This window comes from Ctenocephalides felis, unplaced genomic scaffold (genome assembly GCF_003426905.1).
Source record: "Ctenocephalides felis isolate EL2017-DRISC unplaced genomic scaffold, ASM342690v1 CF-g0.4_SCAFFOLD_01886, whole genome shotgun sequence".
Lineage (NCBI taxonomy): Eukaryota > Metazoa > Arthropoda > Insecta > Siphonaptera > Pulicidae > Ctenocephalides > Ctenocephalides felis.
In genome coordinates, this window is record NW_020538040.1 from 83,093,758 (window position 1) to 83,109,744 (window position 15,987).

Consider the following 15,987-nt stretch of genomic DNA (forward strand, 5'->3'; position numbering starts at 1 on the left):
TTATATTATATCCGATATTATTACAGAACGTGCTTCCAGTAACGGTTTTGCTTAAGCGTGCGCCATTTCTAAATATCGGAACCGATTCGGCTATTTTCTTGTGTACGGAGATCATGCTGTGGAGGTTGATGTATTTTTTTTACTCAAAATAAGCGCTATGCAGGAAATTTTCTTCAAAGCTCAGTAAATGGATTTGGCAGCTCCACAAAATCATGCAATTGCGATAAAAGAAAGTAATAATAAGTGGTATTGCCCTAGAACAGTTAGAGTTAAAACTCTAACTCGATTCAGGGAATAGTGGTGTGAAAGATTTTCCATTGCCATTTTACACCACAGTGCTCGAAATGGGCTTATTTTCAATAGGAAGCGCGCGTAAGCCAGTTGCGCTATTGCGAAAGGCAATAATAAATTTTCAGCAACCCATCGAAGTTCATAATAATAAACCTAAAGTACTTTGACAAAACTTTATTCAGCAGATGTTACGAACCTCATCAACAGTAGAATCTCGTTTATCCGGCCCTCGGTTATACGGATTTGTGATTATCCGGACTACCAAACACAACCAATTTATACCCACAAGTCGAATTTTTGCATGATTAATGGTGCATTTTAGTATATGTATGAAATGTAATCTAAGAAAATATGTATGAACATACATAAGAAAGTGTTAATTTCTTAATAAACAATATTCTCGTCGATATCTATGTATGTATTTGTTATTTTTAATAAATACCCAACATTATTCTTCATACTTTCGATTATCTGGATTTTCGATTTTCCGAATGCCTATCGACAATAGAGTCGGTTAATCGAGGCTCTACTATATTTGAATTTTCTTTAGTGTAATATTTAAAAATTAGGAAGAGATAATAAGTTTTAGAGAAGAAATAAGATTGATATTAATTACAACATTTGTACTTTTTTAGTATTAAGCACTAAAAAAGTCAAATGTATAGAAAATATGGACAAAATGGTATATGTAGATAGGTTTACCCAATGGCTTTAAAAATTGGCTAATTTTCGTAACGTTTCCGGGACTATGCAATGTGACAAAACCTATAATCATAATTTAGTCAGATGTTGAGCGTCATTGTCGTAGTAATCAGTTCAAACGTGTATCGCATCTTATGGAATTTCTACTATTTTTACATTTTTGTTCATTTTTGGACAAAATGACATACTTATACTATGGGTAAATTGACTTAGTATTTTTTCGTAAGCACTAAGTGCAGTCATTCTAAGCCAAGATAAAAGAAAATTGAAACCTTTCAAAATTCTAGCTTCTACTCTAACAAGTTGTAGAGACACACATCGATATGCTTTATAATTAAAATTATAAAATAAAGTTAAAAACTGAACTCAAACATTGAAGAACAGTATGTCCAAGATTAGGACATAGGATAAGGAATATATTATGTAACCAACGCTTTCATGAATTTTAATGAATATTAGTAATTGAAAAACAAAAATTGTTTACCTGTAGTTTTTATCAATGAATTTTATATTACTATTTTTTTTGTCAAAAGCACTTGCAAAGTCGATGTTAATTGAATTTTAGAGTTTGGTTTTGCAAGCTATTTTTCCTTATATGGCGATGTATAGTAGTCATTCTTTATCCAATTTTGATTTTTTCGGTTTGAGTAAAATTACTATCATCTGGTCGTCTAATGCAAAGATTGCTCGGAGAATAGCACAGTCCATCGCAAAGTGATAGATGCATAGGGCTTGCGACTGGTCCGCTCGCGAGATCTAGGTCATGGAAGCAATCCAAATTCTAAAATGTATACATTGCATTGCATGATTTTTGTTATGAAATATGCATGTAATTGCTCTTTGAAAAATATGGAAACATCATGAAGACGGGTTGTTGCAGAAGACATTCCTTTATAACTCTATTAATACGAGAAGGAGTTCGAGTTCGTCGCTCTAGGATATTTTACAAGCATATAGTTACCAATATATCGCGAATATTATTAGAAGACCTGCACATATCATCATATGCGCAGGTTTTGAAATCTAATTTGTGTGAAGTTTATGATTAATGAGGTTGGCGGAAAATGATTCGAATTGGTTACACATGTCCTCTAATATATTTTTTTTTTGTTGATGCACATACAGAATAAACAAATGAATAAGTTTATTGTAGAAATGCTTTTTTTTGCTAATATTCAAAAATTTGTCACCTGGTCCTTTTTACCCTATAGGTGGGACGGTCAGGGAGCAAACAGATCTAATGTCTTGTTCTTAACTTTAAAATATAAAAGCAAAATATAAATTTCATGGCTGCATTTTTTACAGAAATAACACTGTATACAACCTTGATCTGGTATTTCGTCAGAAATATTTATCAGCAGAGTTGCAATAACTATTTATTTCATTTATCTTTCGTAAAATAGCTTGTTAAAATTTTTAACTTAATTTACTTAGTTACTTACTATATTTTATTTTTACATCTTTGTCAGGGTAAGGGTTCAGTCGATCCTTTTTATCCCACCCACGTGTAAACTTTTATAAAGGTTATATAATTAAACTGTTGAATCTAACTTAAAATTAATAATATTTGTTATAAAATAATTAAATAACGTATACTTAAAAATTATGTAAAGGTTTCGTAAACTATATAACACTGCTAAATACCAAAAAGGGAAGAAAAAAATATTTATAGAACTATTTGTCGATAGGCATAACTCTTATAAATGTGATTAAAATTAAGAAAAGATCGGAGAAAGTGGTTGAAATTATTTTAATTCAATAAAAATCATTTTGTCTGTGATCGAGAGTATTTAATTTATCAGACAATCATTTTCCTAACTATTAGAAAAGGAAAATGAAATGTAGATTAGATAGCCAATTTGTAAGCTGATTTTTCTAAATTATAGTTATTATCTCGGCATGTCTAATAAAAGAATAAATATTAAATTTGATGAATTAATTCTAAAAATATAAGATTTAGTACAAAATAAATATATAGATAAATAGATTCTTTCCAACGAAATATAGGAATCATATGAGTATAAAAATTGTCAGACAATTTCTATCGAATTAGTTACATGTTTGTATATTTAATGAGATAGTAATTAAATTATTTAGTTTTAATAACATAATATTTCTATGGAAGATTCAATAAATGCCTATGACTCGCACTATACTGTTTTTTTTTTTTTTTAACAAGTGTATCACTTTCAATCGTTGGCATTCGAAATGTTTCACTATCCGGGTTCGTCCAGCACATTGCAGATTAAAACAAGTTCTAAAGAGTGTATTACTTTCTTCTATTTATTAGATCATTTTTTATACCTTTAGCATTTCTCGTGCATGATGTTAGTAGATTTCCAATATATTTACGAATAAAAAAACGCAGTAAAGGTTTTACTAGTAAAGTTGGATAATAAAATGTCTAATTTTGAGCATTTTTGTTATCAATGGAATTTATGATCTCTGCTTTTCATTATACTTTTTTGTACTATGTGAGGAAGTGTAATAGCTATGTGCTTTTTGAAAACTTAAAGATTTTCATTAAATTATATTTTGATTTTGAAAATATGGATATGAAATTAAATTAAAAATAATGAAATTTTTGTTTCTTGAAACTTCTGGAAAAGATTCATTAATTTTTCAAAAATTAAAAAAAAGTATCATTTAAAAAAATATTTTTTTAAATGAATATTTCTTAAATTGGATAATTCTTAAACATAATATATAAACAAATTATTATCTATAGAAAGTTTAATAAGGATAACATGTAAAGCATGTCACGTGTCAGCTATTATAAAATGTTTATTAGCACAAATAATTAAATATTATTCACAAGATTAAAACAATTAACAAGATATGTTCAAAATTATTCAGTTGACTTAAAACTATATCAATAATAAAATATAAACATGTTGATTTGTTTCATGAGAAAAATTTTCTATATATGTGTGTATGTGTGTATATATATATCATTGCAGTTTATTACTAATGTGTTCCCATCAAAGGTAATTATCTTCAAAGTACTATTGTTGATTTTTTATCGAAACAAATTGATGCTATTAACATAGATCTGTTTTTATTATAAACCTTCTTGAAACATTTAAATGATGTTTTGATTGGATATGAATAGGTGATTAGGTTCTAATGACAAAAACATTTTGTACAACGTAATAGTTTGTGGTAAAATGTGAAACTGCTATTATTATATCTTGTATTGAAAATTACTTTTATTTGTTCTTTTAGATTTTGCTAATATTTTTGCTTTAGTTCAATGTGTTAAGTTATTATTTTTTGCGGTTTGATATTTTATTATTTGATATAGAGGTATTATATATGCGTTATGTTTTCAATATGCGTCAAAAAAATATTTATTAGTTTATTTCGAAGTTATATATTATATATATGGTAGAGCGAAGTTTATATCGATATCTCAAAAGCGAGGGATATCTCAAAAACAAGTAGTTATGATTTATTTAACAACAATATTTGAAAGTAGAGGGAAAAAAATCTATAACCAGTAATTGCCTTGGTTCTTATGACGTCATTTTTGGGAAATAACGAAAATATTTGAAAAGCCATTACGAAAGCATTTTCTTTCCGTGTTAGTTTTTTTGGTTGTGAGCACTGTTATTTAGTTCACGAGACCTTGATATAACTTTATCGTATACGTTATTTAATTCTTTTTAAAGATGTGTTGTTAATTTTAAGTTAGATTCAACAATTTTATTTTATATAATCTCTATGAGAGCTCAAATTAAAGATATGACATTGGATCTGTTTGCCCCTGGCCGTCCCATTTCACCCCGCCTATGGGGACATCGTTTGATATTTGTTATTTGTTGGGATATAATTGTTTTGGTTTTCCTAATATAATCGTTCAAAGTCAGCTTTGTGCCTCATCCTATCCTAATACTAAAATTTTAATCATATTTTTGAACGATCTAGTTAAAATAAAATTATTTAATTAATCAATTTGTTACTAAACAAACAATTTAGGTTATTGACGTATGTTTTTAGATTAGATTTAAAATTAAGGAAAGTAAGTTTACAACATAAAAAAATACAAAATTTTCTAAAGGAAAGTATGTTTATTTATGTGTAACTTCTCCTTTAATATTTATTATTTGTTGATGAAATATTTCAATAACATTCAGTAGAAATTCAATTTAAAAATTCTCGTATTTTTATTTGCCGTACTAATTAAGATGAATAAATCGTTGCAATATTACTTGCAATCGACATTTACAAATTGTCATGAACTGAGGATCAATATCAGACTATCTTTTCTAATAATGATCAATTCTTATTATAACAACCATCTATAAATAATTATGCAAATCTACATAATAAATTCATCTGCAATGTTGTACTAGCGTGTGCATTTAAGTAAACACACTTGTCGAGAAACAATATAGCAGACAGAAATATATAAATTGTCTATAAGATATTAACACTCCTTTGAAACAAGTTTTCATACGAACTGTTAGAATTTATTTCGGGAATCCACTTGTTAAATTGGAAATAATTATATAAGCATGAATTTCAAGTTTGAATTGCGGTCTGGCGTTTGCAAATTGGCAATAAATAATGAGTTTGAATTATATATGTTTTATTATCTTAGCAGTTAATTTATTACGACAGTTAGTTTGGAGCATTTATTTTTGTTCTTAAGAAGCAAAACTATGCATGATTTATTAGCATTATGCTCGCTGACCAAAAGGTATTATGCTGAATGATAGCCCCATTAGACTAATTTTTTTTTAAATTCACACGAATTTTCGAAATTGCAAAATACTGGCTAAAAATACTTGAACTACCACAATAATTATCATTCAATATTGGCGTCCAAACCAATTGGACCAACTTTATTCAAATCCGAGTTAGTATAGTACATAGGAACTTATGGTAGTTAGTACTTCTTTATTACAAGATTTATTTGAAAGTATAACGTGGTTTGGTATAGGACTGAAAGTGTTATAATAAAACTCATGTTAATATGTTGTAGTCTATTAATTGAAATTTTTAATTTAATTTACTTAAAGGGCAAATGAGCTACTATTTCATATACAAGTCCATATGAACCATGACTCATTTAATATTTAGCAATCTTCTTGTAGAATGAAATGTATCCATTCCAAAGTTAGCTGATGGTTACTCCATATCAGCAAAATTGTACATGATAATTTTACAACCATCATTAACAAGTAATTATAGTTACCAGAAACTTATTGTAAGTACACAACAGCTCAAATTCTTTTAAAAACACTTAAACTTTTTTATCTTTCTCGTTGTTTAGGCAATATGTCAATGCATCTATAGTGGAATATTTTTGTCCGAATTTTCTGGTGTGTAGCGATTTGCATGCAATTTATCAAAATTGAAAATGATTAAACTTCGCACTCACACTGGAGGTGGTCGCTAATCTCTTCCTCGGTTGTGGAAATTTGTTGACAGAAGCTCTAACTCTTACAAAAAATGTTATTTGAAATTTTTCAAAAACCCCAATACATTCCAAGTTATTGGCAATTGAAAATTCAGAATTTTTCAAGTTCTTTCTCTGTTTTTTTTTGGAAATATTTTCAAAAATATGCATTTTTATAAAAAAAATATATCGAGCAACATTGTAGCAAAAAGCGATTTTAAGCTAGATATTAAAAATCAATAAAGGCAGTACCGTTTGATAGTGCTCGAAAAAAGCTTTAACCCTTTCCACTCGCGAATTGCAAGATTTATATGAACTTTGTCGCTGGAGGGGCGGCATCCGAGTCGAAAGGGTTAAAATGAGTACTGTTAAAAGACTTTTGCGTGTATAAGTGATCTGTAACGCAAATAAGAGGAACATCTATAGTTTTTTAATTTTAATATGGGTTTCACAAGTGCCATTTTCTTCAAAATTAACATTAATCATATTCCATTTAGTACTAACATTAATTAATAGAGTTTGATGAATTCCAACAGTTTGGCTGCTATAGTACACATTTGAAAAAAATTACAATTATTAGAAAAAAATATTTACGAATATTTTACATAAACCACCTTATTTTCATAATATCTAAACATATAAAACATACAAAAAGTATATAAAAGTATGATGATAAAAAATTAGAGAATTTTTCCGACTTTTTTTCTCTGGCACACATAAATTGTCGGAGGTGTGTTATGTAGATCAAGTAGATGATTAAGTAAATAAATGATTAGGAACGAATTTATTGAGTGAAGTAATATTTCAAAAAAATTAAAATTAATGTGAAAATTTTTGTGAAATATCTAAAGAAAATAATAATATACAGAAGAAATTATATTTAATATTACACGTGCTTGAAGTGATACATATCATTCCTTTCGTTAATTTTTTCTCACTCTAAATATGCACATAATTGAATCATACCATATCAAATTACGTTTCTTCTTATCTAGATTTATCTAAGGATTGAATTAATTGTTTTTATTTTTGTTCCAGGAACTGGTACGTTCGGACGGGTCGTTCTGTGCAGAAACAAGGCGACCGATGCGTTCGGCGCCATGAAAATCCTCACCATGGCAGACGTCATTAGACTCAGACAGGTTGATCATGTTAAAAGCGAAAAAAATATTTTGCAGGAAATCCGGCATCCATTCATAGTCAATCTGTAAGTAGAGAAATACCTTTCGGCCCGCATGTATGCTCAAGTGAATGGTACATAGAATATAAATACATATATAATATGAATAAACTCTTAGAAGGCATAATATCATGTTAAAAGTTAATTGCTTCATTGATTTTAGTCGATTTGCTATCAGAGTTTTCACAATAGTTTGTAGTCGTCTTATCAAAATAAGATGGACAATCTGTAACAGTCTAAAATTAACTGATCAAAAATTACTTTAAGTACCCAGCGCTAAACGAGGCTATCTTTACATGGATAAATCTCTCATTGGAGAGATTACTTAACCAATGTAATATGTTATGTGAATGTATAAAATATGTATGTGCGTAAGTGTTTTTTTTTGTATGTATTATGGTCATTATACTTATCCAAATAGCTTATAAAAATTTTATTTTCGATTAAAAAATATTTGAAAAAAAAAAACTTTATATGAGAATATTGGGGTTAGGGGAAGACGCCTAAGAAACTGGTTTGGTATTAAATTTAAAATGTATGTTTTTTAATAAAAATAAAGCCAAACATTTATTTCTTAAAGTCCAAATTAATACCACATTATTATTTCTTGCAAAACAACAACAAATGAATAACAAAACGAATGTTCTTGAAAAAACAAATAAAATTCTAAGTCGGTCATATTTAGTTAGCCTTCCGCGTTTTCAGTATTCTGCATTTTTGTGACAAAAGCATCTGTTCGACTGTTTTAGCGTTGCTCTTTTAAAAGTTAGTATAACTCTAAATCCACGGCTTACTTTTGAGCTCCTGTCAAAATTTGGATAATTTTCAATGACTTCATCAAATATTTCGGTTATGGTAGACTCCTTTTTACAAACGCCATCGAAAGTTCTTTTTGCTCTTCCTATGAATCACTGCTGTCAAAACTTTTGTTTTATTCTTGTTGAGTTAATTCCTTGAGCTCATCATTCGAAAGACTGCGCAATTATTAATTGATTGAAATCCTTGAATTATTTTCTCGACATCTTCCATATTTACCCTTTTAGAACCTGGGTAAAAATAAACTAGCGCTAATCTGAAATAATGCTAATTCGAAATAGCGCTAAACGAAACCGCGTTAAGCGGGGTAATACTGTACTTTTAAATGTTTTTGCTTTAAGGCCTCATTATGTATTTTTCCTAATAATTGCTATAATCTTACCAGTTTAAACGTTGATCGCGCCTTTAAAATTTAATTTGAGGGTGTTTTTTTCAAGTTTTTTTTTTGGACTTACTCATTGTTATTTGTATAATTATTTCTATTAAAATGAATTTATTCTAGTTCTAATGATGTCGATCAATTTTATTGCAATGTTCAGATGTCTGATGGAATTTTTATTATTAAATCATTTTTTTCACTTGTGTACAAAATACCATACTGATGCAATGGACAAAATGATATATTATTAACTTGCGAAAACTACAGTATAGTTTATTCGGGGTCAAGAAAAAAAAATTGAAACCTGTAAAAGGTGAATGGCTTTTAACTTTTACTCTAACTACTCCTAAAAAGAGACCAAAAGATCCACCAGTAAAAAGAAGAGACTTTCATTTATGGCAATGACGTTTTATACCATTCTGAGCCCTCCCTACGAAGGTTACAATGTATAATTTACAACCCTTTGGGCTCTTGCGTTTTATGCTGATGTTTCAAATAGAACCAACCGATTTATTTGTGAACTTTCTTCTTGAAAATTAGATTTCATTATGTCTTTTTGTCTATATGTAAATTTGTCCGTACTATATGGACAAAATAAATTATGTAATTAGTTGCATTTTGTCTTGATAAATAGTTTTGCTATAGTTTTTACTTAATTAATAGACTATGTTACTGGTAGTCAATGAAGTTAAAAAGAGTAAAAATTATTGGGGGTGATTATACTATTAAATAAATAAATATCATCAAAAAATTATCATCTAGTTATATCATTTTGTCCGCGCTTCCTCTACATATACTTATATTTGCAGTCAATTCTCATATCGCCATACATAGTACCAAGACTCAATTGGAGTAAGGTAAACGTACACTATTCCGGGATAGTACATTATTACGGGAGTTTTTCATTTTGATCGCAAAATAAGAAAACAGTCGGTGAATAATAATTTTAAACAATACCACATAAACTATAATTCGAATCTCATCAAATAAGCACGATTTTCCATTTTAAATATTAGTTTTTAATACCATATAGAGCTTCTGAACGCATCAGTCATAACCCGATCGCCATTACGTACAGTCCTGTTGTTAGTTAGGTTAATGTGACGCTACAATTGCTTAAGATTTTTATGTGACACTGGTAAGCTTATTCAATATAAATTTGTGATATTATTGTTAAGAATTAATAAGTGATAAGTTTTATAGTTAAATCGAGCAAATATGTTTTAAGAAAGTGTCAATTTTGTGACTCCCGTAATTAAGTTCACACAATTGAGGCATTGAACGTAATTCCGTGAGTGTCACGCAATTAGGAAAAGTAGACCTGAATTATTTTAGTCTTTTATTCTCAATTATGCTTAAATTTAGTGGTGTTTTTGGTGTTACTAAGTTTGGTAATGACCACAGAATATTGTGACCTAATTACGGTATATGTTTTTTTTATTTTTAACCCTAATAATTGAGTTTGAAATTACTACTCTTTAGCAAGAAAATATATGATTTTTTTACTTATTTCCATTATTCCCATATACATAAAATATGGTAGTAATGAGAGAATCAGATGTAGAAGAAGAAGAGAATCAGAATATTTCATCTACGATAAATCATTTGTATAATGTCAAAGCTTATAGAAATAGGGCAAAACCCGTAGTGCACTTGTTTTCTATCAATGACGCACGATATTTATAGAGCACGAATCACTAGTGTGCGGGTATGTGTGTATGTATGCAGCGAATTAGGGACATATTCGTAAATACGGTAGTTGTATGTATTTACGGTGTAAATGTATGCTTCGAGCGCTACACGGAATAGTGTACAACGACTCCCGGCATTAAGTTCATGAACCGAATTTTATCACGGAATTAGAGACAAACGCGTGGTTCACCAAAATGCCGATTATTTCTATAAATGACGTTCTACGACGAAAAATCTTGTTTTATAATAATCTCAAAGGTCTAATTAATAAAATATAACAGATTTAGTTCATCCACTTTCCTATTTTCTCTAAAATTCGTCTTTAAAGTCAAACGTTTCTTAACATCCCGTAATATGGTACGTTTACCTTACCTCTACAAAAGTTCTCAGTAAATTAGAATCCGGCCTATAAAAATTGCTTTTGAGCAAATTATTAAAATATAAAATTCAATCATAATGAATAAAGATTTTGACTTTGCGTCGGTTGCATCAAATAATTTATGTTCTCAAAAAACAGTTATACATATGTTATTACAACACATTAAAACTAGAAGTCACTAATTTTACATAATTAATGACGATTTCAGTTACATGCTAATGCCAATTTTATATTTATAAGTTACAATGTTTATTATAATGTTACATGTTCATCCAAGATTCTCTAAAAATTTATTCCTTTTTACTTGATGTTATGTCATCTTAGTGTTTATTCATATATTTTTTTGAACATTAAATTGTGATGTTGTTATATATATAATAAAAGATTTTAATGCTTTTTATACGCCTGAACAGTAGACTAGTTCAATGAGAATCACTTTTCGTATTCTAATATGAATTTATCAATTTAATTAATTCTACATATTACTAACACGTTTGTAAGATTTGTATTTATTCCATTAGTAAATTATATTAGTCGTTGGACTATATTCATTAATATATTAACCTTACCAAGGAATTCATTTATTATATTCATCAAAAGATTTATTTATTACATAAAAGAATTTTTTTATTATATAAAAAAAAGTTTTGATGCTATTTTCGAGGAAGAAGATCATCTGTTGAATTAGGTTTTATGACCAGTCTTAATTTTATATATTTATTAACTTCCCTTAGGGTAGCTATTGTAATGGGCCGAAAATCGAAAATGAAAATTTTTGCATTTCTCCACGTTTTGAAGGTTTCTGATTTCTGATCTCATTCAGAAAAAAATTATGTGTGTGTGTGTTTTGTGTGTCCGCATTTTTTCGTTCACGTTTTCGGGCGCACGGATCAACCGATTTGAATGGTTCAAAAAACTTTCGATTCATATTGATTTCACATTTAATATTCCTCGAACATTTTGTTATGGTACGGGAAGTTCCAGCAATTTACCTTATGGCACGATGCCATTCACCATTAGTTTTATATTCTATTTTATAGTCTGGATTGCTGACGGTGATGATTTGTTATTTAAATACATGGATAAACGTTAATAAAAATGTGAAAAAAATATTCATTTTTAACATAAATACTACTAAGAGGAGGAAAAAATATTAAAATAATTATTTTACAAAAAAAAAAAAATTATGTAATACTTTAGTGTCATTTTATGAATTTAATTTTTTTGAATTAATAATAATGGGTTGTACTGCTCTCGTGAGCTGAGTTCAACTCCAATTCAGACAAGAATAGTATGAAAGATTTTCCATTGCCATTTCACACCGCAGTGCCCGAAATCGAGCTATTTTCAATTGGAAACATATATTTGATACATTTTCAAGCAAAAATTGATAACTGCATGATATCAGGTTATCCAGAGCGGAGAGACGAGCTCACGATCATATAAAAGGGTACTAAATGCTATGTGATTGCTGTACAGTCAGGCACACGGCAGTGGGCTCAACCTTTACACCATAGAACTCATTAATTATTTAAACTTTTTTATTACATTTGTTCAAGTAATATGTTACGTCATCTTGCAAAAGTTAATTATTAGTTAATTTTCTTTTAATATCCACAAACAAATACAAATACTACTCAACTTAAGAACTCGATTTGCTTCATATAAAATCAACTATTTATATTCAGAATTATTTAGAACTATATCAAATTATTCTTGGAAATTAGTGTTGGCTATCAATCATTAATAAATTGCTAATAAACCTGGTTCGTGATTAAATGTACATGGTCTTAACACTAGAGCTATTATTTCTATATTTATTAGTATGGACTTTTCTCGATTTGGTTCGATATTAATTGCATGATCGTTAAATAATTTTTGGTGTTGGCGACGAAAATCGAACATTATGACCTATATTACCTCTCTATTACAGACGCTGGAGCAGCAAAGATGAAAGTTGCCTCTACATGCTATTTGATTTTGTCAGTGGCGGAGAATTATTCTCCTACCTGAGAAATGTAGGCAGATTTAACAGCAATACAGGTAAGGCGTTCATTAATTTTAATTAAAACTGTATGATTACGATTATGAAACTACGATTACTCAAACCGTAACTACAGTGACACACATGTAGACGCTGATATGTTATAATTGAAAATGATATGGTATATAATTCTATATAGTCGTGGGAAATTTATAGGATGTGATATAAAAACTTTACTGAAACGAGTTAGTGTTACATCAGTGAGTCTACTTTACGGTAGGGAATTATATTAATAATAGTATTTAAAATATTACTTGTATAAAATATTGCATCGATACGTATTTTTAAATTTATTGATCATTATCGATTTATGGATGCTATTATATTGATTGTTCCAAACTTCGAAGATTTGTATAAAACATAAAATATTAGAAGAATATTAATAAGCATCACATCATTCTTTTTATACGTTACAAATAAATTGAATATGATACATATTGCTGGATACTTTGACTTTGAGTAGGGGTAAGTCCCCGAGTGGCGGACACCTAAGGTTTTTTATAAATAAATAAAAAAATATTATTCGAAATGTTCATTAAATGATGACTTAAGTTAGATAACAAAGTTAGAAATCAAATAGTTAATACTATCAATTAAACTTTGGTAACAAGAAATATGATTTTAAAAGGTGACACCGAGTACCGGACATTTCAAAATAACCTGCATTGAACACATATGTGGCCATCTCCACACTCTGGAGTGTCTTAGATATTGCAAAAAAGTCACTTACTCCACCTTTTTGGCTGGGCCATACCAATGCTCTCAGCTAGAGCATTTATCATAATCTTTATATCTAATTTATCTTTTCATTCTTTGACTAGGAAATACGAAAAATGGGGGCATGTTGTGGCCGTTAGCACTCATACAGAACAAAATTAAATAATTAGAATAAATTACGTCAATTCTCACAAAAATATCAATATGTTCACTATCCGGCGCTAAGGGACGACTTAGTGTCTGGCGCTAAGGGACAGACATTTTCGTTTATTTGGTGGTACCTACTAAAATTGTTTAAAAGATCTAATAATATTCTACCATTTTACGGATAACAATCAAGTACTACTTTTATCTTTGCACGCCACACAAATGTAAATGCATAAATATACTAGAATTATTCCCATTGATATTTAGGTGATGCCGAGATTTTGCGCCTAAAACAGCAAACGGTTGCTCCCGCCGTGGCCGTGTGCGTCACAGGCGAAGCTTGGCGTGGAATCCTGTGTGCCCCCCGTGCTCCTTCCACTTGTGTTCTGAAATGAATAGATTTATACTCGCTTAAATAATTCGTGTTAAATAGAGTGTCCGGCGTTAGGTGCCGTCCGGCGTTACGGGACTTACCTCTATATTATTGGTACATGTGTACCGACACAACAAAATATAAAATCGATATTCGAATAAACTTACCGTAAAATTAACTAATGTCATTGTAAGGCTTTGTTACGCTGCGCTTTTTATATAAAAGGGTACTAAAAACTGTTAAAATGATATGTGATTGCTGTACAGTCAGGCGTTCATGCTAAAAAAACGTAGAAAACGCACAAACGTTAAAAAAATTCTTATCATAAGTACATTTTTGTGATGTGGTATAATAACACGCGAGTGAATTTACATTTTATGTGCGAAACGCCTGACTCCACAGCAAATACATAGAATTTTGACAGTTTTTAGTACCACTTTATACGAAAAATGCCACGTAATATAGCCTTATCATAACAATGGTCCATTACGGCAGAATAGTCTTATTAGTTAGGAAACTGGAGATTTGAAAGTTTTGGTTATTTAAAAGCAAATCGAGATATCGATGATGAGTTTTATGTATTTGCTATCATACTTTTCATGCTTTAATGACAATTATGTATGGGTGCATTTTTTTAAATATTGTTAAGGTGAGGCATGACCCAGAACTGTTGTGAAACACTGCTTTAAACGATAAATTAGTTGATTGATTTTGGACTCAGTTTATGTTACTACTAGTGTGTTAATTCCTACTTTTTGATCGGACATAAGTACTTTGGGACTTAATTTAAAAATTAATATGTAATCTTTAACATGAGATATACATAATAAAATATGAGCAGAATTAGTGATAAATTATAGAGCTATTTTACTTAAAACGGGCGTAATATTTTAGCGAATAAGATCGACTTATACATTTCTTAATTTACTCGATTTTTTAACAGACACAATAATATAAGAGAGTATTCTGGTCTAAAATTTAAATAATATTGATTTTTTTTATATTATCAAAGATTAATCGTTCAAGAATATGTGCACAAAAGAATTTTTTAAGAACCTGCGCTTCATGGCATTCTAGATTAAAAAGATTACGACTATTTTTTTTTCTAAATTCTTAAAACATTATAGTTAGTAAGTTGTACAAAAATATAGTAAAGATATTGTTTGCCTTTTTCTAAGGTCTTTCAAATATCTCATAAAATTTATGCCTTTACACCAGAATACTAACTTAAATGAATCAAATTCTATTCGAGCTTTGATTGCACCGCTCATTTCATGTTTTAGCTTACAGATTTATTAAAATTAATTATTTAGAATTAAGACAAATATTTTCTTATTTCAGGAAATTTTTATAGCGCCGAGATCATATGCGCTCTTGATTATTTACATTCAAAAAATATTGTATACCGTGACTTGAAGCCCGAAAACTTGCTTCTTGACAGAGATGGTCACCTGAAAATAACGGATTTCGGTTTTGCTAAAAAACTACATGATCGCACCTGGACATTGTGCGGAACACCTGAGTATCTTGCTCCTGAAATAATTCAATCTAAAGGCCACAATAAAGCTGTTGATTGGTGGGCTTTGGGTATGGTTTTTAATCGTTATAATTTAAGTTTTCAATGATGCTAAATATTTAAATTTTGACATAATTTTTCAGGTGTTCTTATTTACGAAATGCTGGCTGGGTACCCCCCATTTTATGAAGGCAATGCTTTTGGAACTTACGAGAAAATATTGAGTGGAAAAATTGAATGGCCTAGACATATAGATCCTATTGCTAAAGATCTTATTAAAAAGCTTTTAGTACAAGACAGAACGAAAAGACTAGGAAATATGAAGGTTCATATTTGGAAAAATATTA

The 15,987-nt window shown here is 29.3% G+C and overlaps 1 protein-coding gene across 1 annotated transcript in view; it reads left to right on the top strand.

Moving 5' to 3' along the window:
• LOC113376505 (protein kinase DC2) overlaps positions 1 to 15,987 on the top strand; it is a 128,921-nt gene that overhangs the window by 109,297 nt on the left and 3,637 nt on the right. The window contains exons 2-5 of the mRNA XM_026616451.1: positions 7,436 to 7,604; positions 12,777 to 12,886; positions 15,466 to 15,711; positions 15,784 to 15,965. Coding sequence (XP_026472236.1) covers positions 7,436 to 7,604; positions 12,777 to 12,886; positions 15,466 to 15,711; positions 15,784 to 15,965 — 707 coding nt within the window. The remainder of the gene's footprint in view (positions 1 to 7,435; positions 7,605 to 12,776; positions 12,887 to 15,465; positions 15,712 to 15,783; positions 15,966 to 15,987) is intronic.